This window comes from Bubalus kerabau, chromosome 18 (genome assembly GCF_029407905.1).
Source record: "Bubalus kerabau isolate K-KA32 ecotype Philippines breed swamp buffalo chromosome 18, PCC_UOA_SB_1v2, whole genome shotgun sequence".
NCBI classification, from domain to species: Eukaryota; Metazoa; Chordata; class Mammalia; order Artiodactyla; family Bovidae; genus Bubalus; species Bubalus kerabau.
Genome location: NC_073641.1, coordinates 63342213 through 63367526, shown reverse-complemented (window position 1 = coordinate 63367526; position 25314 = coordinate 63342213). Strand labels below are relative to the sequence as shown.

Genomic DNA, 25314 nt, shown 5'->3' with positions numbered 1-25314 from the left:
GGACCTAATTATCAGGAGCTCTAGACACATGTTTCTTTATTTTTTTGAAGAGTTTGACTTAGAAAAGTGAGAGAAAAGATGATCTACATATTCTACCAGAAAGTTAAAATTTAACATAGTTAAGTGTAATCAAGGAGCTTCAAAACACTTCCTACACTCTCTTTTCAGCATTATATTTATAGACCATCTCATGTAATAATCTGGCAATAAGTAAAACTCTAAAAGCTAATTTAATATATATTTTCTTAGCCAAATATCCTCCTCTCTCTCAATTTCTTAAGTAACTAAAGACACTCCAGGCTTACTTTTGGGTTTCAGGAACTCATCCAAAGTTTGAGAGGGCATATATGTTTAATTACCAAAGAAAGACTGGTGGAGAGCAATTTACCAAGTCCATATACACTAATTAAGACTATACATTTCCATGAGATCATAATAAACTAACATGTGTTTGTACAAGCTATGTTATAATTTGCACACATTTCATCATAATTCAGATACAAGATGGTCCTTATTTTACTAGGTAATCAAATTTAGTTTTGGAGATTTGTTACATATCTTGACCAGAGCTATTCAATAAGCAAGTGATGGAAGAATCTGAAGCATATCTACTGTGCCAAGTATCTTGCATTCTTGCACCATGCCAAATATGGAGCCAAACCCCATACTGATTACAAGTAAATCCTTAAAACAAGATGGGCTTCCCAGGTGGCTCAGTGGTAAAGAATCTGCCTGCCAATGCAGGAGACGTGGCTTTGATGCCTGATCCAGAAAGATTCCACATGCCCTGGAGCAACTATGTCCATGTACCACAACTATTGAGTCTGTGCTCTAGAGCCTGGGAATCATAACTACTGAGTCCACACGACACAACTCCTGAAGACCGCGTGCCCTAGAGCCCCTGCTCCTCAACAAGACAAGACAAGCCAAGCCACCAAAGAAGAAGCCCACATACCCCACCAAAGAGTAGCCCCACTCGCTGCAACTAGAGAAAAGCCTCACAACAACAAAGACTCAGCACAGCCAAAAATAAGTAAAATCATTTTTTTAAGAAATGAATACTTCGCCTCCTGGAGCCACCACTCACTCACGCTGTGCCATGACAGAAGCTCTGAGATTTTAACTTGTCCTTGAAAGCAGCAGAAACATTTCTAGCCTAGTTATGACAATTGCCTTTCCTCTTAATTATCAAAGTTCATCAAATGTCTTAGCTAAGTCTTTACTGGACTTGCTATGAAGGTAATATTTTCTAAAGCCACACAATAATAATTGGTCTTGTTGCAAGATGCCAAATATGTAAAAGTTTAGACTACTTGAGACCAGTGGGAAATATTTCTTAGCAGGTATGACAAATGTGCATATATTCAAACTTGGCCAATATTTAAAAATTACTTGTAATATTTATCTTTAGTGATGTAACACTAGTAAGAAGAATTTATTTACTAGCAAATTGAAAGTCAGATTTCAAAAATAATTAATACCTGGAGAAGCCTTCAGATCATTACAGCTCAGTTCAGTTTAGTCTCTTAATCATGTCCGACTCTTTGCATCCCCATGGGCTGCAGCACACCAGGCTTCCCTGTCCATCACCAACTTCCAGAGATTGTGCAAACTCATGTCCCTTGACTCAGTGATGCCATCCAACCAGCTCATCCATTGTCATCTCCTTCTTCTCCTGCCTTCAATCTTTCCCAGCATCAAGGTCGCTTCCAGTGAGTCAGTTCTTTGCATCAGGTGGTCAAAGTATTGGAGTTTCAGCTTCAGCATGAGTCCTTCCAATGAATATTCAGGACTGATTTCCTTTAAGATTGACTTACTTGATCTCCTTGCTGTCCAAGGGACTCTCGAGAGTCTTCAACACTACAGTTCAAAGCATCAATTCTTTGGCGCTCAGCTTTGTTTATGATCCATGATCTATATGATCTTTAAGATCATGGCATCTGGTCCCATCACTTCATGGCAAACAGATGGGCAAACAGTGGAAACAGTGACAGACTTTATTTTCTTGAGCTCCAAAATCACTGCAGATGGGGACTGCAGCTATGAAATTAAAAGACACTTCCTCCTTGGAAGAAAAGCTATGACCAACCTAGATAGTATATTAAAAAGCAGAGATATTACTTTGCCAACATAGGTCCATCTAGTCAAAGCTATGGTTTTTTCCAGTAGTCATGGACAGATGTGAGAGCTGGACCATAAAAAAGGTTGAGCACTGGAGAACTGATGCTTTTGAATTGTGGTGCTGAAGAAGACTCTTTGAGAGTCCCTTAGACTGCAAGGAGATCCAACCAGTCCATCCTAAAGGAGATCAGTCCTGAATATTCATTGGAAGGACTGATGCTGAAGCTGAAACTCCAATACTTTGGCCACCTGATGGAAAGAGCTGACTCACTGGAAAAGACCCTGATGCTGGGAAAGACTGAAGGCAGGAGGAGAAGGGGACGACAGAGGATGAGATGGTCGGATGGCATCACCGATTCAATGGATATGAGTTTGTGCAAGCTCCATGAGATGGTGAAGGATAGGAAAGCCTGGCATGCTGCATTCCATGGAGTCATAAAGAGGCAGACATGACTGAGTGACTGAAAAACAATGCTGCCACCCATTTTTCAAAAGGGCTGCCATTGATTTTTGCTTGCTGATGGATTTCCTGAGAAGGCAGTAATAACTAGTTGTACTTTTTGATACTTTCCTAAACTTGTCATTTGCCAGCATCCCTGAGAACATTCCTTCCATTTTCTAAAAATTACCGCCTTTTGAAACCATCCCCAGCGTAGAGTTGCAAGAAAACTGGCCATCATCCTTTGCAATATGAGTCCCAAGTCTGACTACTGGGATCTTCCACATATGTCATGAGTCACCTATGTCTTTGAGATATTCCTTTGCAGCTTAAAGTTGCCTAAGTTTGCAAGCAAGAATCATGTCATAAAAAAACAAAACGTGCCTCCTCCAGATGTTGATCCTTTTTTCTAGCTCTCTTAGATGTACAAAACCTATTCAGTAGGCATTTCCTCCTACTTTTCCATAACGAATATTTGATTGTGTTTTATTTTTTTTTTTCATTATTTTTATTTGGAGATGCGCCAGGCCTTAAGTTTCAGCATGTGGCATCTTTGATCTTTGTTGCAACAAACAAGATCTTTAGTCCCGGCATGTAGAATTTTCTAGTTGTGGCACAAAAAATCTTAGTTGCAGCATGTAGGATCTAGTTCCCTGACCAGGAATCAAACCTCGGTCCACTAAAATGGGAGCTTGGAGTCTTAGCCACTGGGCTACCAGAGAAGTCATGATGGCAACTCTTACATTCCTTCTTCTTCTTCCCATCTTACCCCATCCCTCCGACCCTCCAACCATACTCTGCAAGCCAGACATCATTGGTTCTTCTATCTGAAATTAATATGACTTGGCTTCTGGGCTCTTTATAGGACTGGGAATGCTGCCCCAGAAATACTGGGGCTTATACCAATTCATGTTTGGGAACTTATCTTTGTCTACAGTATAAATGTACTGTTAAATATTTTTTTTAATATAATACTTAAACATTTAAAAATGTATTATTGATCTGCCATAGGACTGTCTGGTGTGTGTCCTCAGGTTCCCATCTAGCAAATCATTTTGGAAAGTTGCCTCAGCCCATGAGGATGGCTCAAATAAAGAAGACGGACAAGAACAAGTGATGGCAGAATGTGAAGAACTGGGAGCTCCAGTAGATACAGCCTTTCTGCAATACAGTTTGGCAGTTTCTCAAAATGTTGACCTTAGAGTTATCAGATGACCCAACAATTTCCCTTTTTAGTTATTTATCCAAGAGTAATAAAAATATATGTCTAGACAAAGCTTACATACAGGTTACTCATATCAACCTTATTCCCAATAGCCAAAAAGTAGAAACAACCCAAAAGTTTATCAGCAGATGAATGGGAAGTGAAATGAAACATATCCACAGATTGGAATATATTTGGAAATAAAAAGGAATGAAACAATGATATATATTACAATATGGGTGAAACTTAACATTATGAATTGTGAAAGCAGCCATTCACAAATGATGATATATTTATGATTTTATTTATATGAAACGGCCAGAATAGGAAAATCTATAAAGATAGAAAATATATTGTTTCCTAGGGCCATGAGGTTTGAGGAGAATGGCTGTTAATGGTACAGGAATTATCTTTTTTTTTTTTTTTTTGGTAGTTGGAGCATTCTTTTTTTTTTTAATTGTATTTTTTAACTTTACAATATTGTATTGGTTTTGCCATGTATCAACATGAAATTATCTTTGAGGGGACAAAAGTGTTTCAAAATTAAATGGTGGCAATGGCTGTACAACTCTGTGAATAAACCACTGAAACAGGTGAAATGTATGGCTTGTCAGTTACATTTCAATAAGCTGATCTCTTAAAGATACCTCAGGATGTACATAAACATACGATTTAGAAGCAGAGAAAAGTATACAGATGGCCTAATACAATGATTTTTTTATAAGCACAGGAAAATGTCTGAATTGGTTATCTACTGCTATGTAGCAAAGCAGCCCCAACCTGGCTTAAAACCACAATGATTTATCTTGGTCATCGGTGTCCAAGTATCAGACGGCAGCCTGGGCCCCTTGACAGGGGACTCAACAGTAGATGGCTCACTGGAAAGGCTGGCAAGTTGACACTGATGTCGGCCAGAAGTTCAGACATGGCTATGAGCTCAGGGACTGAGCATTTCTGCACATAGCCACAATCCACTTTATGGTGACTGGTTTCTAAGAATGAGGATCCCAAGAGAACCAATGAACAGGTGTACCACCCTTAATGCTCCAGTCTTAGAATTCAGTGTCACTTCCACCATAGTCTCGAGTCATAAAGTGAAGGACAGGGAATATTGAGACCATTTATCAATGGGAGTTAGTGGTAGACTCACATCAGAAGAAGGTCAAAGATAGGGGAAATAGTGTTGTAGACACTTTTTAAGGGTCAATATATTGTCACCTGTCTTAATTCACCATGAGCCAACATTTATATAGGGTCCACATTTCTCACAAGAACAACCTGTTCACTTCTGAAGTTGACATGAAAGTATATTCCAAGTTTATGTTTCCATGAGGTGTTTTAAGGCCATCTTCACTTGCAAAGTTTTCTCCCGAGAAAGTGCTGCAAAATAAACCTTCACATGAGCTGGGGACATAATAAGGGATTTGCAACAACAGCATTTATGATTATTACTGCTGCATTTCTTATAGGAAATCCTTAGAACATTTTCATATGAAGAATATTTCCTGTAACCCATAGATAAGACTGAAATTATTCTTCTATAAAGTTGTGGACCAGTAAGAGTCTTATGTGTCCAGAAAAGTGCATATAAAGAAGCTCATGATGAAAGGAGGGATAAATTAGGAGCTTTGTTAGGATAAGCCCACACTACCATATATGGGCTTCCCATGTGGCGAGAGTAGTAATCTGCCTGACAATGCAGGAGATGCAATTATCACAGGTTTGATGCCCAGGTTAGGAAGATTCTCAGGAGTAGGGAATGGCAACCCACTCTAGCATTTCCACTCTGGAGAATCCCATGGACAGAGGAGCCTGGTGGGCTACAAGGGCCATGGGGCCATGAAGAGTCAGATACGAATGAGCAACTGACCACATATCATTATATATAAAATAGATAAAAAACAGGGACCTACTGTATAGCACAGGGAACTATACTCAATATTTTGTAATAAGCCATAAGGGAAAAGAATCTGAAAAAGAATATATATCTGGAAAAAGACATATATATAACTGATATACATAGCATATGTTAATCAGATATACTAGATATATATATAACTGAATCACTTAGCTGTGTATCTGAAATTAACACAACATTGTAAATCAACAATATTTCAGTTATAGTTTTTAATTTAATTTTAAAAAAGATGATGTATCTTTTTTTAATATAAATTTATTTATTTTAACTGGAGGTTAATTACTTTACAATATTGTATTGGTTTTGCCATTCATCAACATGAATCCACCACAGGTATACCTATGTTCCCCATCAAATCCCCCTCTCTCCTCCCTCCCCGTACCACATGATGTATCTTATGCAAATATATTAAAAAGCCAAAAACAAAAACAAAAAGCCCCACACATATGCAATACATATGGCATACCATCATTAAACAAACATTCAAAATAAACATACAGAACAACACACATCAAAATCTGTAATAATCAGAAGATTTTATTATGACCATATTGAGTTCCATCAGGTGTGAAATGGTGAAAAACCTCCTAAACAGAAAAGAAATATGAGACCAGCAGATGATTATAGTAGTTGGATTGCTCTATCCTTTGGGAAAAGTATGTTTTCAAAGAACAGTTAAAAATGACTGAAAGAGACACTCAACAAATATGAAGAACTTGGTATAGTTGCATAGAAACAAAAGGAATTAGATGTTTGTGTGTTTTTTATGAGTGAAGCTGCTGATTTATGTTCTAACAGGGGAGTTGATTGCTTTTAAAATTTTAGATGAAATAAGGCACACAAGTTTAGTTCAAGAAAAAAAGATTTTTGTCTGACACTCTGCAACCCCATGAACTAAGCCCTCCAGGCTCCTCTGTCCATGGAATTCTCCAGGCAAGAATACTGAAGTGGGCAGCCATTCCCTTCTCCAGGGGATTTTCCTGACCCAGGGATTGAATCCGAGTCTCTCGCATTGTAGGCCGACTCTTTACTGTCTGAGCTATCAGGGAAGCCCAGAAAAAAGACAATCACCTATATATTTCATGAACGGAGGTTATGTTTCACTTAACATGCCTCCTTTGAAATTGAAAATATCTCACTCCACCCGGTTAAATGAGTTTCAGTTTGGGTTGTTTATAGAGGAAACTGTAATTTGGGGGCCTGGGATTCATCAGAGTAAATGGACTAATTCTGAAACAATATGCAGGTAGCCCACAGGGGAAGACACAGATGCAACACAATCATTCAAAAAAGGATGGAAAGACATGATCAAGCTAACAATGCAGATGAGATCCCTGAGCCACACAACTAAACTAATGGCTCCCATTGCAATTAGATGAAGCATTCACTTTTGCACTACGACAGAACAGGAAAATACTGTAAGTTTATTCATGAATGCATATCCTCAACACAAATGAGTTAAACATGTTCTCTGGGTGTGGCACTCACTTGGGTGCTGGGGACACAGGAAAGAGAGAAGACCTGGTCACAACCATAAATTTACCCATCCCATAAATTAATCAGTAAACTTAGATGTTTTTCAGAAAATAAGCATTTTAACTATTATTCCTACAATCATAGTACTATGTCTCTAATACTAAAATATTTCACTTCTGTTAAATCATATGACAACAGTGTGCAAAAGGTTTTCAATATCAGTCTTCCATACAATCCAGAAAAGCTCCCAGGATAGTAATTTCTTATTTCTATTCTCCCTAAGGGTTTCTCTGGTGACTGAGTGGTAAAGAACCTGCTGGCCAATGCAGGAGACCCTGGAGAAGGAAATGGCAACCCACTCCAGTATTCTTGCCTGGGAAATCCCATTGACAGAGGAGCCTGCTGGGCTACACTGCATGGGGTCACAAAGAGTTGGGCATGACTTAGCCACTAAACAACAACAATAACAACTCCCCCTAAAGGTGGAGTCATTTCATTCAGTTCAACTCAGTTCAGTCACTCAGTCGTGTCCGACTCTTTGCGACCCCATGCAGCATGCCAGGCCTCTCTGTCCATCACCAACTCCAGGAGTTTACTCAAACTCATGTCCATTGAGTCAGTGATGCCATCCAACCATCTCATCCTTTGTTGTCCCCTTCTCTTCCCACCCTTAATCTTTCCCAGTCTCAGGGTCTTTTCCAAAGAGTCAGTTCTTCACATTAGGTGGCCAAATATTGGAGTTTCAGCTTCAGCATGAGTCCTTCCAATGAATATTCAGGACTGATTTCCTTTAGGATGGACTGGTTGGATCTCCTTGCAGTCCAAGGGACTCTCAAGAGTCTTCTCCAACACCAGAGTTCAAAAGCATCAATTCTTCAGCATTATGAAAGCCACACTCTTGGAGAGTATTACTGTGAAGGACTGAAGTGCTGTTCCTGACCTCAGCAGAGCTCCCAAATTAGAGAATTTACATTCTAGATTATTTATTTTAAGCATAAACTGCCTCTGGCTTCCAACAGGTCTATAACAGGCAACTGCAGGTCTCTGACCAGTAGTTGGAGTGAATGGTATTATTTCATAAAAGCACCTGTGTTAGCTAAGGGGTTAGATTCAAAGCTGATCTTTTGTTTGGGTGAAGGGCTTCAATGCTGTAGAGGTGGTGGGCATGAGTGCTGGCCAGCAGGCCTACTTCTGTCCTGCAGAGGCTTCCAATCCACTCAAAGATTTAAAGACCCTTGGCAGGTGGCCCAGAAGGTGCTAGTGGTAGACAATCCACCTGCCAATGAGGAAGACACAAGAGATGGGGTTTCAATCCCTGGGTGGGGATGATCCCCTGGAGAAGGGAATGGCAACCCATTCCAGTATACTTGCCTGGAGAATCCCATGGACAGAGGAGCCCAGTGGGCTACAGTCTATGGGGTCTCAAAGAGTCGGATACGACTGAAGCAACTTAGTCTGGTTGATGCCTCAGAATCCTGCTACTCAGAACATGAGACAGCTATGTCCAACTGCTCATGGAATTGCTTGGACTTGCCAACAACTGTGGAGCAACCTTAAGTTGACTTTTCTGTAATCTAATTTTAAATTCTGAAGATAATTTTTTCCTCCAGGAGGTGTAAGCTACAAAATGCATCTCAGATAGCTAAATCTATTGACTTGTATAAAATAGATTACTACTGAGAACTGATTGTATAGCACAGGAAACTCTTACTCAGTGCTCTGTGGTGACCTAAATGGAAAGGAAATCCAAAAGAGAGGGGATATATGTATATGCATAACTGATTCACCTTGCTATACAGCAGAAACTAATACAACATTGTAAAGCAGCTATACTCTCCAACGAAATTTTTAAAAAATCTACTGACTTGGTGAATAGAACTAGTTAGTATTCACTATGGAAATGTCGAAGATTACTTGTCCAAAGTGATTTTTGCTTGTTTGTTTTGGTCGCATTGATACTGGGTCCTTCTTTCTCCTATTTATTAAGCAAGCGATCCTGGTGGCCATGAGTAGAAGGTGAAAGTCAAAACCTGCCATTAGTGAAAAAGGAGGAGACTGGTCTTCACTTTTCCCCAGCAGCCACTAGATAGCAGGCTCATTTAGAGCCTAGGGCATGAACCTGCACATTCTTTCAATGACTGCAGTCAAATGACAGCCACTTGAACATGATCGATGGGCTGCCTGGGGCATGTTTACCTGTGTTACTGATGCACACCACAGATAATGTCAGTGCAAACCACTGACTCTGAAAAACAGGAATGTTCCAGGAAAGTGATGCTATGGTATTTAACCCCTGGGACTCCCATCACCCCACATTTTCACTACAGACACCAACACTGAGCTACATAAATTCACTGAAGTATGTCTGTTTTCTTGTTGTTCAGCCAATTCTTTGCGACCCCATGTACTGTAGCATGCCAGACTGCCCTGTCCTCCACTATCTCCTGGAGCTTGTTTAAACTCATGTCCACTGAGTCAGTGGTGCTATCTAACCATCTCATCCTCTACCACCTGCTTCTCCTCTCGCCCTCAATCTTTCTCAGCATCAAGGTCTTTTCCAGTGAGTTGCCTGTTTGCATCAGGAGGTTAAGTATTAGAGTTTCAGCTTAGGCATCAGTCCTTCCAATGAATATTTCATGGTAGATTTCCTTTAGGGATGGACTGGTTTGATCTTCTGGCTGTCCAAGGGACTCTCAAGAGTCTCCTCCAGCACCACAATTCGAAAGCACCAATTCTTCAATGCTCAGCTTTCTTTATAGTCCAACTCTTACATCTATATATGACAACTAGAAAAACCACAGCTTTGACAATATGGACCTTTGTCAGTCTGTCTGTTTGGAGTCTCACTAATGATTCCTTCAGATTCCAAAAATATATCACAGATCAAGTTGATGTGAAATGACCCACCTCCCTTTTCTGAGTTAAACAAAAGCAACAAAGGCACAGGCAACATCTAACTTGACCTCAGGAAAACTTTGGTCACAGAGAAAACCAAGCTAACTGCTCATTTCAATTCTGTAGCAATTTCTTATATGGTTCCCAGATGGCTCAGAGGGTCAATAATCTGCCTGTAATGCAGGAAACACAGGAGACATTGGTTCAATCCCTGAACTGGGAAGATTCCTTGGAGGAGGAAATGGCAATCCACTCTAGTATCCTTGCCTGGAGAATCCCATGGACAGAGGAGCCTGGTGGGTTACAGTCCCTGGGGTCTCAGAGAGTCAGACATGACTGAGCAAGACTAAGCAAGCAAGCAAGCAAACTAAACAGTTTTTTAAGTTTCAATGTCTTTGGTCATAAATAGAAATATTCACAAAATCGTCACAAAGAAAAGTCATCATAGACCAGTGCATGCTCAATGCATTAAACAGGGCACTCAAAGCAGGAGCACTGGGACAAACCAGAGGGATGGGAGGGGGATGGAGGTGGGAGGGGGGTTCGGGATGGGGGACACATGTACACCCGTGGCTGATTCATGTCAATGTATGGCAAAAACCACCACAATATTGTAAAGTAATTAGTCTCCAATTAAAATGAATCAATTAATTTTTTAAAAAAGAAAGGTCATCATTTAATTACATATCTGATGAAATAAGTTCCACATAAATATTTTAAAGAAATATGTAATATATATTTTATTGAAATATAAAATTTAAAGAAATTTAATATCTGTCCTTTTAAAGAACTCTTTTGGCATTTTGAGATTCTATTTAACAGTGTTTCCTTGTCCTGCTATAATTCCTATGTTTATTTTGACTGTTTCTACCATATTTGGTTCAGTTGCCCTGAACACTAAATATGTTCTTCCCATTTACTCCCTCTAGAATATTCTATTTGTTAATTTTCCTTTCCACACAAACCCTGTACAGGGTGATACCCCAGGAGTTCCTGCTTCATACATCCTGCCTGTGGCTCTTATCAGTAATTAATTATGACAGATTTTCTCAGTGAGTTTGCAAATGTTTTTAAAGTCGTTCTTAAAACTTTGCTCCAGGCAGCCTCTGTCAAAGTTGACCCAGTGATTTATGTACAAGAAAGTATGACATGTCATTTTTTTTTTCAATCTGAGAAAATGGAATCAACTGAAGAGCTCAATTAATAAGAAAAAAGTTAAATAAAATTATAATATTAAATAATTCCCAGTGCATCTACTTATATAACCATTAGAAAAAATGTTCTAAAATATTTGGTGACATAAAAATACTTGATATAATATTAAATGTACAAAGTATAAAACATAAAGAAAAACAAAAATGTGCACAAATAATGATATAGTCATATAAAAAAATCTAAAGGAAATCCTCCCAAATATAGCAACAATCTCTAACTGCAGTGTTATCCTCAAATAAAATCTGTATCTTTACTCCATTTTGAGTTTTTTAAACTTTTCACAATGTACACGAATCATTTTATAATGGAAAGCTTACTTAAAACTATTAAAATACCACATTTAAAATATTCAATGTGATTTCACATATGAATAACAATGAATTCTAATAACAAATATGAAAGACACAGTAGACACTATAATATCATGTTACAAAACCCCACCTATTAAGAACTTGTCTTCTAACTTAGCATGTAAAGGGTTAGTCCATTTTTATTTTTCCCATTATAGCCTTCAGTCCCCTAAAACCTGAACAAATAACACTTCAAAGAGACTAAGCAGACATCAACCAGCGAATTAATGCTTAGAATAGAATCTGGGGTTATTAAAAAGATGGATGAGTACATATGTGTCTTGAGAAGAGTTACAAAGTAAAATGTTAAGGAGAAAATTAAGCTTTAGAGAAAAGAACTCAAAATAACTTACAGGCAAGACTAGAATACAAACGAGGGAGCATAGAAGAAGGGAGGCAGACCACGTATCCACACTTGCGGAGTTATCCAGCCATGACTAAAACCTCCAGCATTAATTCCCCAAATCTTACACAAATAGTTTATGAGCTTTGTTCCTCCTTGGTCTCCCGTTTCAATCATCATTTTTGTGATTCAAAGGATCCAGGATCCAAATAGACTTGCTTCAAGCCTAGCTGACCCTATCAGTCTGGTGCCACATGACCACCCCTTTCCTTCCGAGTTGAAACTGCAGACCTCTCCTTTCACTCCCTGCTTGCTTTCTTTGCCGCTGGAAGACTACACACCCATGTCGTCACTGTAGCTACAACTGGCTGCCCTACTGGGCATGTTTTATCTGTAAGGCTCTCTGACCCTTGCTGACTCCAGGCTCTTCCCTTTCCTTATTATTAGCTATAGCACCTACCCAGACCCAGTTCAAACAGGCATTCACTGCCCCTAACATAGCTCCTGTTCTAGAAATGAAAAAAAGAGTAAAGTCATGACCCCGTCCCTTTTTAAAAAAACTTTCAATCTATATCTGGCTAAAAAAGAAATAAATTTTAAAATTATCAATCAAATAATTCTCATTTTAATTTTGATACACGGAGAAAGTTCAGCTAGTGTCACTATGATCTAATTCTTTTCTTCTCTGACTAAATGAATATAAAGTTCACTAGTCTTTGCAGATAATCCTTCTCCATCTTCTTGACCTTTCCTAAAGGTGTTTTAATTTCCTCTTTTTTCATGGATGATAATTTCGTCATTAGTTTCATAAAATATTTTCCAAAAATATACTTTGGAAACTGATTAGTTACATAGGTCATTTTCCACATTGTGTTATCAGAAACTATTGTTGCAGATCACAGGGACACGAATAATACTGAGAAATTCTGCAGTGTTATGCAGCACTGGAAAAATACCCTTAACTAAGCATTTTATAATGTACTCCTTCCCAATAATACTCCTGTTATACAGAACTATGTAATTTTAAAGCTATATAAATGTAGACTCTAAGTAAAAATAAAGGCATGCTATCTTAACACATGAGTCAATGTAAATGATCCAGATTTTTTTTAGATTTTATGTAAGATAAATATTTTTAAATACTTTTTTAGTACCTGCATATGATTCGGACATATGCAAAATACTCTGCAGTAGTTTTGCCCATACTGGGAGCTCAGAAATGCCTCTACTCCTACTTTTCTACATTAAACATAATAACAAAAATGATTAAAAGCAAAATAATCCTGTTTTATTACTTAAAAATTACCAATATCCAAAATCATGATACTAAAAATTTCCTTTGAAAGCAGTAATATAATCTTCAATCCTTGTGGAATTTAAAGAACAGGAGACGTTACTGTAGCAATAGAACATCTACAGTTACAAACACAATCAATTTTAAGGAATATGCTTATTGTTACAAACCATTTGGAATTTTATAATATATTGACTAGAGTGTTTTTTTAAAACTTCACCCACAGGTCTTCCCTGGTGGTGGCTTAGTGGCAAAGAATCCACCTGCCAATGCAGGAGACATAGGTTCTATCCCTGATCTGGGAAGATTCCACATGCCTCAGGGCAACTAAGGCCGTGCGGCACAACTACCAAGCCAGTGATCCAGAGTCCAGAAACTCCTGAAGCCAGTGTGCTCTAGAACCCATGCTCCATAACCAGAGAGGCCACTGCAGGGAGAAGCCAACACAACGCAACCAGAGAGTAGACACCGCTCACTGCAGCTAGAGCAAAGCCCACGCAGCAACGGAGACCCGTTACAGTCAAAAACAAGCAAATAAACTATTCACCTACAATTTAAGAAATATTTTATACCTTTTTATATGTGTTTGTCTTATATTTTTAGCTTCATTGCTATACTTGAAAGCAATAATACTCCAAATCTGTGTATCGCCCAGGGAAAGCACAGTTCTAAGCACATAGTCGGCATGTGATAAACACTATTAAATAAATACAACAATATAACACATTTGCATTTACTGTTCTGTACTTAGAATTTTCTATTTAATCTGTTCATTATTAAACATATTTCATTGGTAGAATCATTCAAAAAACACATTTATCTGTACCATAATAATTTACAAAGATCAACTATATGAGCTCTAAAGGTTTTCCAAAAATCTAAAGGTTTTTAAGACGCACCCCATGGAAAAGGATCTGAAAAAGGATATGTCAATAATATATATCTGAATCACTTTGCTCTATACCTGAAAGTAATACAACATTGTAAATTAACTATACTTCAATTAAAAAAAATAGTTAACAAAAGCCCCCATGATTTTTCTAGCTTACATAAGAAGACCCTTTAGACACCAGCTTTGAAAGCATATGATGGTCAAATTAAACGCTGATCAACTGAAGGGAAAGAAAAAAATATATTTTAAAACAGGTACAGTTTTAGGAAAGTCATGGTTTTCCTAAGAGCAAAGTAGTGTACATATTGATTTAAGATAAAATATACAGATCAACATTACTTAGAGCAAGTAAATGTAAATTCTTGTCTAATACTACAGCCCAGCATTGGAACAAAAAAACAAAAACAAGAAAATGAAGATCAGATGACTACTCTCAGGCAAACCGGAAGCAAACATATTTGCATTTCTTGCAGTCACAGGGCAGCCTTGGATCTCTCCTCTCCAGTGATGGGGATTTGAGCCACTGCCCTGCCGTCATCCTTAGAGCAGCTTTCACAGTCAATAACAATCTTTCTCTCTCTTTTCTTGATTTGACCTTACTTCCCAGAGTCATAACCGAGGCCTCAACATTAACAATAATTGCTTTCAAATTCCTGATTTAAGCACGTGGTTCTCACGCTATCAGCATCTGTAGCCATTCGCTCTGTGAATCTTTTGTTCCTATCAATTTTCCTGTCTTTCACCCCTTGTCACTCAGCATCAATTCTGATATCCATCATTATAGTCATTTTCTTACATCCATCATATCCAATGCCTTTCCCTCTCCACCTCCAGCTTTTCAGACTTCAAATAGGCTCCAACTCAGAATGCGCTGACCATGTCTACCTGATGACAGCAGATTAGAAACAGACACATTTCCAGTGCCAAGCCATCAGCCCACCTGCAACCATGTAGTCTCCTGTTCCCACAGATGAACTGTCTTTGTTCCCTCCACTGGTGCACTGGGTCCCCTTCACTCTCACCTACTCAGTAACTTTCCCCCTGAAATCATACCCCCTCTGTCAAGCGTCACTAATTTCTTCTCTTCTTATGGGTCATTGCCACCATCATAGCAATTATCTCCTATCTTGAAATCCCTTGACCCTTCTCACCCTTTTAGCCATCATATCTCTTTGGCTCCTCTTTGAGATGAATGGGTGTCAGTCTCCTCTCAGTTATTTGTTCAGATGACATGACAAGAATCATCACCGAACCTCTGTCCTCTCTTCCTCTTTAAGTAAAGGACGCTCACATACAGGGGAAGAAGTAGGGGCTGAGTGTCTCCCCCTTGGAGCCCCACAGGACGAGAGACTTGGTAAATGTTGGAAATGAGACCGATGCCTCAGGAACACAGAAAACCACCCGCAGAGTATAGCATAAATCATCAGTCTGTTTATGTTAATGCAAAAGTACAAAATTCACCAGTTAAAAAGCAATTGAGATGGGAAATCAGAACAGAGAAAAAAGATCAATGAACACCTTTTCACTGAACAGTCCATGACTGATGGGTGCTCAAACACTTTAGGACTCAGCTTACAAATGCCTCAGTCATGCCATACATGCCACATGGGACACATTCCATGGTTCAGGGTTTGGCATGATGTAAGTTCTAGTCAGTGGTTATAGCCTAGAATTTATTTCCATGCAATGTCAACTACCAGCCTAAGAACCTGTGTTCTTAGTCTCATTAACAACGTATTCCAATGAACTCTCACTAGACTGAGCTTTCTTTACGTATTCATTTCCATTACTACTCTTTACTGTAATTTACCAGTATAACATACTCAGTGTATTTAATGAATGAGCAATTAAATCATGTAGCCTATTATACCCAGTCACCTCAGAATATATGCCTGCTATGATTAAAAAAAAAAAAAAAAATCACTACCCTCCTGTAGAAATGACTCCCAAGGAGTCAGGACTAGAGTGATAATAAGTATAATGCCATAAAATTTTTTAGTTGAAATTCTCTAAATGAAGAAATAGTATTTTTACTCAAGAAAGTTATTTCTTATTAGCACCTAAAGAGGGCCAGGCAAATATCCTTTCAGTGAAAAGATTTATAAATAGATTATGCATATAATTATTAAGAACCATAGAAGGTATTAGTTTTTAAAGTTATTTTCCTTAATTTCAGCTAAAGCTTTTAAAAATATATTTACTTTAGTTTTGACTCCATAAGAAAACAGTCTATCCCTGAGAAAAAGAGAGGAAGGACGTGTGAAGAATAATTTAGGACAAAAATCCCCCAGTGAAGGAAGAGATTGGTCGTCTCCATGAAGCCACACCAAGGAAGGCCATGGGCTCTGCTGCTGAGTGATTTCTGCCTTCAAACTGGCAGACACCACACGTGGAACCTGACACCCATGTCTGATTTGGGTGTTACCACCTGCTCTAGAGCTCAGCTTCCCAAGACAGATTTTCTTGTCACAAAGAATCTCATCTCATCTATAAGCAACGAAATGAGTTTAATAACTAGAAAATAAACTCTTCACAGTAACTTTAAAAAAAATTTTAGTGCTTGTTGCTTATCTATGTTCTTTATTTATATATTTTTATTTTTAGGCCATGCCCCAAGGCAAGTGGGATCTTTTCGTCAGACAGGTCTGGTTGTCTTATTAAGTTTATTTCTCATGCCTTACACTTTGTCACTACTCTAAAGCTAGTGGCCTGGCAAGATGTCCAGACTATGCCAGAATAAAAATCCACGACATAACCCAGCGATATAACAAAGCAGTATCTGAAGTATGAGAAGCAGCATGGACTTTCCCTCTGTTTCCACTGCTCATGAAAAATATACAGAAAACACTCATGGGTAGGCTTTTAGTAGAAATTAATCAAGCAATACAGTCTGGGCCTCAACCCAATTTCCTGATTACTTACCATTTTCACAAACTAGATTACCCAACCCATCCATTCATCTCTCCTAATTTTGCTTCACACTTTCTGACCTGGTGACACAATTTTAACTAATAGCATCATTGATTCCTTCAATGGATCTTTCCTTAGCTACTCCTTGATAGCTTGATCATCAACCTTTACCTAAATCAGTTCCTGTTTATTAAACAAAATCAGTGTTCTCCTGGAAAACCGAAGGCCTTCTCCTAGTTGAGTCGTAATTGCCCCATTTAGCCTGTCACTCTCAGAGAAGGCAATGGCACCCCACTCCAGTACTCTTCCTGGAGAATCCCAGGGACGGGGGAGCCTGGTGGGCTGCTGTCTATGGGGTTGCACAGAGTCGGACACGACTGAAGCGACTTACCAGCAGCAGCAGCAGTCTATCAATCTATTAAGATGTTCCTGGGTTCAGGAAAACTATGTCACTTTTCTCCCACTGCTGTTGCTAAATCAGCATCCCTGAATAATATAATTCAAAGACAGGATGTTTTTGCACTTAAAACAAGACAAAAAACACTGATTTACATTCCAGGCCATGGTAAGGAAAAAAGAAGCAAATGTAAAAAACTTGATTTTCCAGCTTTCTTTAATTACCACCTTTTATATAGAAGAAACATGAATTTTATGAAACAATTACTTTTAAATATGAGACTTCAGATTTTATTTGCTTATCCATTTTTATGGCAAAGAAATGGTGAAAGAAGAATCATTTAGACTTTAGTTTTGCAGGAAAAGTTCTGAAATGTATTCTTCCAAAACCATCCCAGAAACACACAGAATATGAATTTGCTTAGCCCACCGTGATAATCATCTGTTCTCCCCCTTATCAATTTTTTAGCATCATGGATATACTTTGAAATTTGACTAGACTTTAGGTTTCCCACAGACTAATTATTTGGCTTCACACATTTAACGGTATTAAACATTGCATCCATCAATGAATCTGCCAAAACTTCACCTGTAAGAATTTGACTACAACTTTTGCTTTTTCTGTAGACTATTTTTGCAAGGAAACCTGCCTAAATCTTGAATAAAAACTGAGTCAAAAGCTGTTATAATCATATTTTAATAACAATGGTATAATGAACACCAATATCCTGCTAGAAAATCATGATTTTCTCCGCAACATAACTAAATTACCAGCTTTCATCCAGAAAGAATGATTTCAAAAATGCCCCAATATGTATGTCAGAAAAGTGGCACATTTCTACCTGTTCTTTAACCGAGGCAAGGATGGCAGAGGTGGTTTCTGTTTCCGAGCCATCCCCATTGGAGGTGGTGAGGCCAGGGCTCAAGGAGCTGGTCTTCTCCGAGGCTGACGAAGGCTGGTCTGGGACGGGCATAGCTCCTGCAATGCAAGACGACACACTTAATGGAACTGGATGTTGTCCCTGTAGACAGACCTAACTAGCTGGCGTGCTGCAGTCCACGGGGGTCGCGAAGAGTCGGAGACAACTTAGTGACTGAACAGCAACAAAAGCAGACAGCTCTAAGGGGCACACGTTGGCAAGACGAGACATATGAACCACAGAGAAAGTGCGTGACATAACTGCAGAAGGGGAAACAAGAAAAGAGACACTTTCTCCTATCTCCACTGCGACCAAATTCCAAAATACACTCACAAATGGAGAAAATAACGATGAGCTGGAGAAGGCAAGTAAGATGATGAGAAAGAGCAAAGAGATAAATAAGCGTTAAGTCTACAAAAGAAGCTAGCCAAGCTACCATTTTCTATCTACATATATTTATATGTATATCTACATGTAGATAAATATGTATATGTATATCTATATGTAGATAAATATATCTACATATATTTATTACTTGTACACCCGCATACTTTCAACTCAAAAAAAAAAAAACTACTAAAGATATTCTCCTTTATATGGAAATCATGCAAAATAAGTGATCAGTAACTTATAAGTAATTAACAAACACCACAATTCACAACCGACCTAAGTTTGGTTGGTATGGTCAAATAAAGTAAACAGATAGCCTGCTCCACAAATATTTGCAGAGTTCTAACTCGGATACTGGCAGTGGACAAAAGTTTCAAAGCTGGCGACGCTCGTTTGTCACAGTTTACTCTGTCTGAGTTCACTAACGAAAGAAAGGAGAGGCTCAGATAACAGCCCCTTTCATACAGGGACACACATGCACTGGTTAAAGACAAGACTCTCAGAAGTTACTGTGCTTCACTGTACTTATCTTTCTCACACAAATAAATAAGACTGAAGTATTTGGGACATGTATTACTTAGCAATGGTCATCAGCAGAGGAAGTAATAATTAACTGAGGGTAATTTTTGTAAAGGCACAACAAGAATCTCTGTTTAAATAAGAGGTTGGGAGTAAATCAAAGTTATTTTCTTGCTTTAAGCTTTTATATCACATGTCCTTCCAGGAACCAGTGTGAATATTAAAAGGTATTTTTCTAATATACTGTATCTGAGCTTCATGGGCTTCAAACTAACCAACGTAATTTTCTTAGCAGGCTTTGTACCATATTATTAGCTGTGTGTGTGTGTGTGTGTGTGTGTGTGTGTGTGTGTGTGCTAAGTCGCTTCAATTGTGTTCAACTCTTTGTGACCCTATGGACTGTAGCCCACCAGGCTCTTCTGTCCGTGGGATACTCCAGGCAAGAATACTGGAGTAGGTTGCCATGCTCTCCTCCAGGGGATCTTCCCGACCCAGGGATTGAACCCGGGTCGCCCGCATTGTAGGCAGACGCTTTACCTTCTGAGCAACCAGAGAAGCCCAAATTTTGTGGGGCCTATTCAAATTCAAGCTCTGGGCCCGTACTATTATAAGTGAAATTTTTTGACAAAGAAATTGTCTGAGGTTCCAAAGTTATTAAGTAGCATAAGAGGTCCTAGAACTTTAGCTTTCTTGCTTTTGCCCCCGTTCCCCCCCCCGCCCCCAAATTTTAGTGTGTTTTGATGTGTCAGCCTGTTTCTTATAACTGATACTGCCTTCTAAATGCTGTGTACACACCAATTTTTATAAAACGTAACTTTTAAAAGTATGACAGTCACCTGTCATCATAAAATATGGGATTTAATAGGCAAAGAATCAAGGTATGCCCTTAGGCACTCAATAACTTTGACCCATGGAGTATAAGGAATGATTCCGTCTGTTTATGCACCTGGCCCCTTTCCCAATATGGCAATAAGAGAAAGAGCAGTGAAATCTTCTAGGCTTTTCCCACCATACACAGCCACTGCTACCCACGGCATCCTCTACACCCTAGTGAAAATGACTTGGAATAATTTCCATCATTGTAATTTTAAAAATCCAGATTTAATTTAGCCATCGGTCATCACTATGTATAGGTCATAAAGACGGTCAGCTTTCACTCCCAACCTTAGCTAAGAGCTTACAGGGAAGAGTTTCTTGATGGCTCACACAGTAAATAATCTGCCTGCAATGCAAGAGATCTGGGTTCTATCCCTGGGTTGGTAGGATTCCCTGGAGAAGGGAATGGCAACTCCAATATTCTTGCCTGGAAAATCCCATGAAAGAGGAATCTGGTGGGCTACAGTTCATGTGGTTGCAAAGAGTCAGACCTGACTGAGCGATTAACACTTTCACTTACAGAAAAGAGAGAGGACTCCATAAATACTGTCAGAACCAAGCCCTGGATTGCTGACTGGTGAGTAGAAAAAGGCTTAAGCCTTCCAACTGTTCAGTCTATGGTTAAGTCCTTTAGTCTTAAATAATCCATTAAAATTAGTAGTAAATCTGCACTAACTCCAGGAAATCTAGAAAATGTAGAGAGAAAAAAAAAAAAAAACTGGAAAAGCAACCATTAGTAATCCTACCATCCCAGATGAATATATTTACTTTGGCATTTTGATATAGGTTTTTCTAATTTTTTTTTTTCTCATTTGACTTATTTTGCATAATAAACTTTACATAATGGAGTATTACTGTAATGGGTTTACGTTTTTTTAATTTTTGTTCAGCAACATATCATGTCAACAAAAATTATTCTCCATTTTAATGATGCAATAAATACTTAGCACTCAATAGCTGTATGCATCATAATTCACCTATCTTTTGCTTGTCATTTTATCCAATCTTTACATTTCTCACATTTTCACCAGATAAATTCCTAAAAGCATTATTTGATGGAATGAGGAATCTGCAGGTATTTTGAGAACCAACATCAAGCTCTCCTGCTGCCAGGCTGGTCCAACACCTCTGCCCCCCAGCGGTGTCATGAGCATGTCCCCTCCCCACAAGGATGACAATACTGGCCTTTATTACCATCTCCTGCTTTCACCCACTTTCACCCACATACAGAAAAACTCATCTCTTCGGCTTTGTTTTTATTTTACTACAAATATAAGGAATATTGAAGACTGAAGGCAAAGGAGAAAGAGGTAGCAGAGGATGAGATGGTTAGATAGCATCACTGACTCAATGGACATGAATCTAAGAAAATTCCAGGAGATAGTGGAGGAAGAGGAGCCTGGTGTGCTACAGTCTCTGAGCTTGCAGAGTCACACGACTTAGCGACTGAACAACAACAAGGAATATTTTCCCACAGGTTTATTCCTCCTATGGACAACACCTCTTCATACCCTTTACACAGTTACTGAGTAAGAAGCCCTTCCATACAACTTGTCCAGTGAGAATCTACAAACACCCAAACTGCATGTTAAACTCATCATCAACATGAGAAAAAAGACAAGATGAGGGAAACAAAATGTCAGATTTTTGGTGGTTCATTCTCTAGCAGAATTTTCTACTCAAAGGCTCTAGGTCCAGAAAATATGAAATAACACAGCCAGTCATACCTGGTCCCCTCATGCTGCTCTTTACTGTCACACACAGGAGCTGTGTCATGGGCAGAATTGTGTCACCTTCTTCTTTTTCCTCCACCCCTGCCCCCAAATCCATAGGTCGAAGCCCTAATGTGACTGTATTTGGAGATGGGGAGTGCAGGGAGGTCACTAATGTTACATGAGGTCATAAGGGTGGGGTCTTAATCCAAGAGAACCGGTGACCTTATAAGAAGAGGAGAAGAGGGACTTCCCTGGCGGTCCAGTGGTTAGGACCCTATGCTTCCACTGCAGGGGGCTCGGGTGCAAACCCTCGTTGGGGAACTAAGGTCCTGCCTGCTGCATGGCCAAATAACTAAATAGATAGATAATAAATGACTAAATAACTTAAAAAAAAATAAAAACAGTGAAGAGACACAGCAGAGTTTTTCTCTCCACCGCCTGAGGACAGAGTGAAGGTGGCCACCAGGAAGGGAGCTCTCACCAGAAGCCTCCACAGCCAGCACCCTGACGTTGGACTGCTGGCCTCCAGAACTATGAGGAAATAACTGTCTGTTGTTCAAGACACTCAGTCTGTGCTACCTTGTCATGGCCACTGAACAGACTGATATGAACAGAGTTAGACTGTTCTCGTTTTCCTTTCTCTAATTACCTGGGTGGGGGGTGGGCATGGAGGGCCCGGGGGTCTCCGGAGTAGCAAGGTGGTACAGCTGTCAACAGTCATCCTCGATGAACTACAGGTGTAGGGATAAGGCAGGTACTTCTTCCAATCAATACACTTGGATAACCCAAAGCTTACAAAAAGGTGTGCCCCATTGTTGTGAAAAAGACCGGAGAACAAAGCACTAACTTAAGAACACGATACCACCACTCTCACAGACAATGCAATAAGAAACTCGAGAAAACTGGCTGGGACGACAAAATTGGGCAGCCTTGACTAAAAAGAGGCTCTTTTTAACTTGAACTCATATCCATACGTAATAAAATTTAATGAAGTCCAAATGAATGTTCTAAACTTGTATTCCCCAAACAGGAGTCATTATGAATTTACATTATACTTGGTAACACCTTAAAACCTCATCTGTATTTTTTGTTGTTTAGTCACTAAGTCGTGTCTGGCTCTTTTGCGACCCCATGGACTGTAGCGCACCAGACTCCTCTGTCCTTGGGATTTCCCAGGCAAAGATGCTGGAGTGGGTTCCTATTTCCTTCTCCAGGGGATCTTCCTGACCCAGGAATAGAACCCACGTCCCCAGACTCGGCAGGTGAGCTCTTTACCACTGAGTCACCAGGGAAGCCCCATTTGTACTTCGGAAGGCTTAAACTCTCTTGCTGTCAGTTCAAGCACCACATTCAATGTTATATTTTATTGATGTGCAGCACACAGAAGGAAAATAAATTCTAATTTTAGTTGGCAATTCAAACGTTTCTTATTTAGCCAGTTCTGTCCAGCAACTAATGACTCTGCCATAAGAATAAAATTATATTTCAAAAAAATGACTGATGAACACTTGTGTCACACAATCATCTAATTCATGGACCCATCCAGCATTCTTGTGTCAGCCTTACTGCATCTCCTCCTCTCAGAGTCAGTAATAAGTTCCTTTGGCCACGATAAGGTCTTTGTTTGTCCTGAGCTGCCCAACCCCAATCCAATCCGTAACCCATGACCTTCTATCCTTTCAACTACACTCTGTTGTTATGGAGACCTGTTTCTTTGTCCTTGCAGGTTAGCAAGTCCCACCTGCTTCAAATTCCAGAATCTCCAATTCCTTGCATATGGCAGGACTCAATAAGTATTTTATTAGCTAGACTTGCACTATCTAATATGGTAGCTCCTAGCAACATGTGGCTATTTACATTTTAATAACACTAAAAGCCAGTTTATTAGTTGCACTATTCACATTTCAAGTGCTCAATAGCCCCATGTGGCCAGTGGCTACTGTATTGGACACTGAAAATGTTGAAGAATTCTATCACTGGACAAAGTTATATTCACAGCCTTGATCTATACCCAGTAGTCAATTCTTTCCTGTAATCTTTCATCTTCCGCTTTAATCGTGGTCAAAGAAGATGGAAGAAGTGGTCAGATTACAATTATATTTTAAAGTGAGGACTGCTAATACAGTGCATGTGGTAAGTAAGATGAAGACAGAAGAGTCCAGATGAGTCCAGAGTTTGATCTGAGTTGGAGAAGGAAATGGCAATCCACTCCGGTGTTCTTGCCTGGAGAATCCCAGGAACGGGGGAGCCTGCCGGGCTGCCGTCTATGGGGTCGCACAGAGTCGGACACGACTGAAGCGACTTAGCAGCAGCAGCAGCAGTAGCCATCAGCCAAGATGTTGACACTGTAGGTCGAACAGCTTTGGGGCAGCAGATGGTGACCTGGCCTGAAAACTCACAACGTCTAACATATCTACCTGTGACTCTTCTGTGCTGATAGCATCTGGGCAGCAGGCAGAAGCTCTACTGAAACCGCACTCTGAGATGAATTAGGGCGTATAAAGATGGATGGTTTCCAATACTGCTTGTCAAGCATTTTTCCCCCTTCAGGCAGGTCTCCTTTCACCTTCTACTGTAAGTTGCTAGACACTTCTAGAACTTTCCTTGTCTTCCTCACTTTTAAGACTATGGCTTCAAGACTCTGATATTAACTTTCCCAACTTCTTGATTCTCACACCAAACCAGCCAGTAAAACCCATGCTGCCACCCTAGCTTGAGTTCCTCTTCCTAAGTCCCACAGCTCTTCAAGACAGCCTTCTCCTATGTTCTAAAACACAAAAATATTAGCACAAATACTGACTTTTAGCTTTTGCCCCATCATTAGACATCGCTTTCCTAATTTGCCATTACCTTATACCCAAGTAAATAATGAAACCGGCCATTAAAATGCTCCAAACATTATATATATATATATATATATACACACACGATATATATATGCAATTTAATGTTTTAAAACTGAATACAACTAACATATTAGATTTTTATAACCTTTCACTTCACAGGCAACATTTAAAAGACTCTGATTATGTAAAATTGAAGAATAAGCATGAACAATGAATGTGTGAATTAATATAAACTCATCACCTGAACAGGTTTCCCTGGTGGCTCAGACAGTAAAGAATCTCCCTGCAATGCAGGAGACCCAGGTTCGATCCCTGGGTTGGGAAGATCCCCTGGAGAGGGGAATGGCAACCCACTCCAGTATTCTTGCCTGGATAATCCCATGGTCAGAGAAGCCTTGCAGGCTATGGGGTCACAAAGAGTCAGACACAATTTAGATGCTAACACATACACACACACATGACCTGAACAATACTGAACACCTCATTTGTGTGATCACCAATTGCAATTCTGTATTTGTAAGTGATATGTCACTACTGAGACAAATAGACATAGCACGTTGTCTCTCAGATGCGCTGTGCACATGTAAAAATATAC

The 25314-nt window shown here is 39.3% G+C and overlaps 1 protein-coding gene across 1 annotated transcript in view; it reads right to left on the bottom strand.

The window, feature by feature from the left end:
• The window catches only part of CTNND2 (catenin delta 2), a 1122555-nt gene that overhangs the window by 907430 nt on the left and 189811 nt on the right, over positions 1 to 25314 (bottom strand). The window contains exon 2 of the mRNA XM_055555147.1: positions 18296 to 18432. Within this exon, the coding sequence (XP_055411122.1) occupies positions 18296 to 18432 (137 nt within the window). The remainder of the gene's footprint in view (positions 1 to 18295; positions 18433 to 25314) is intronic.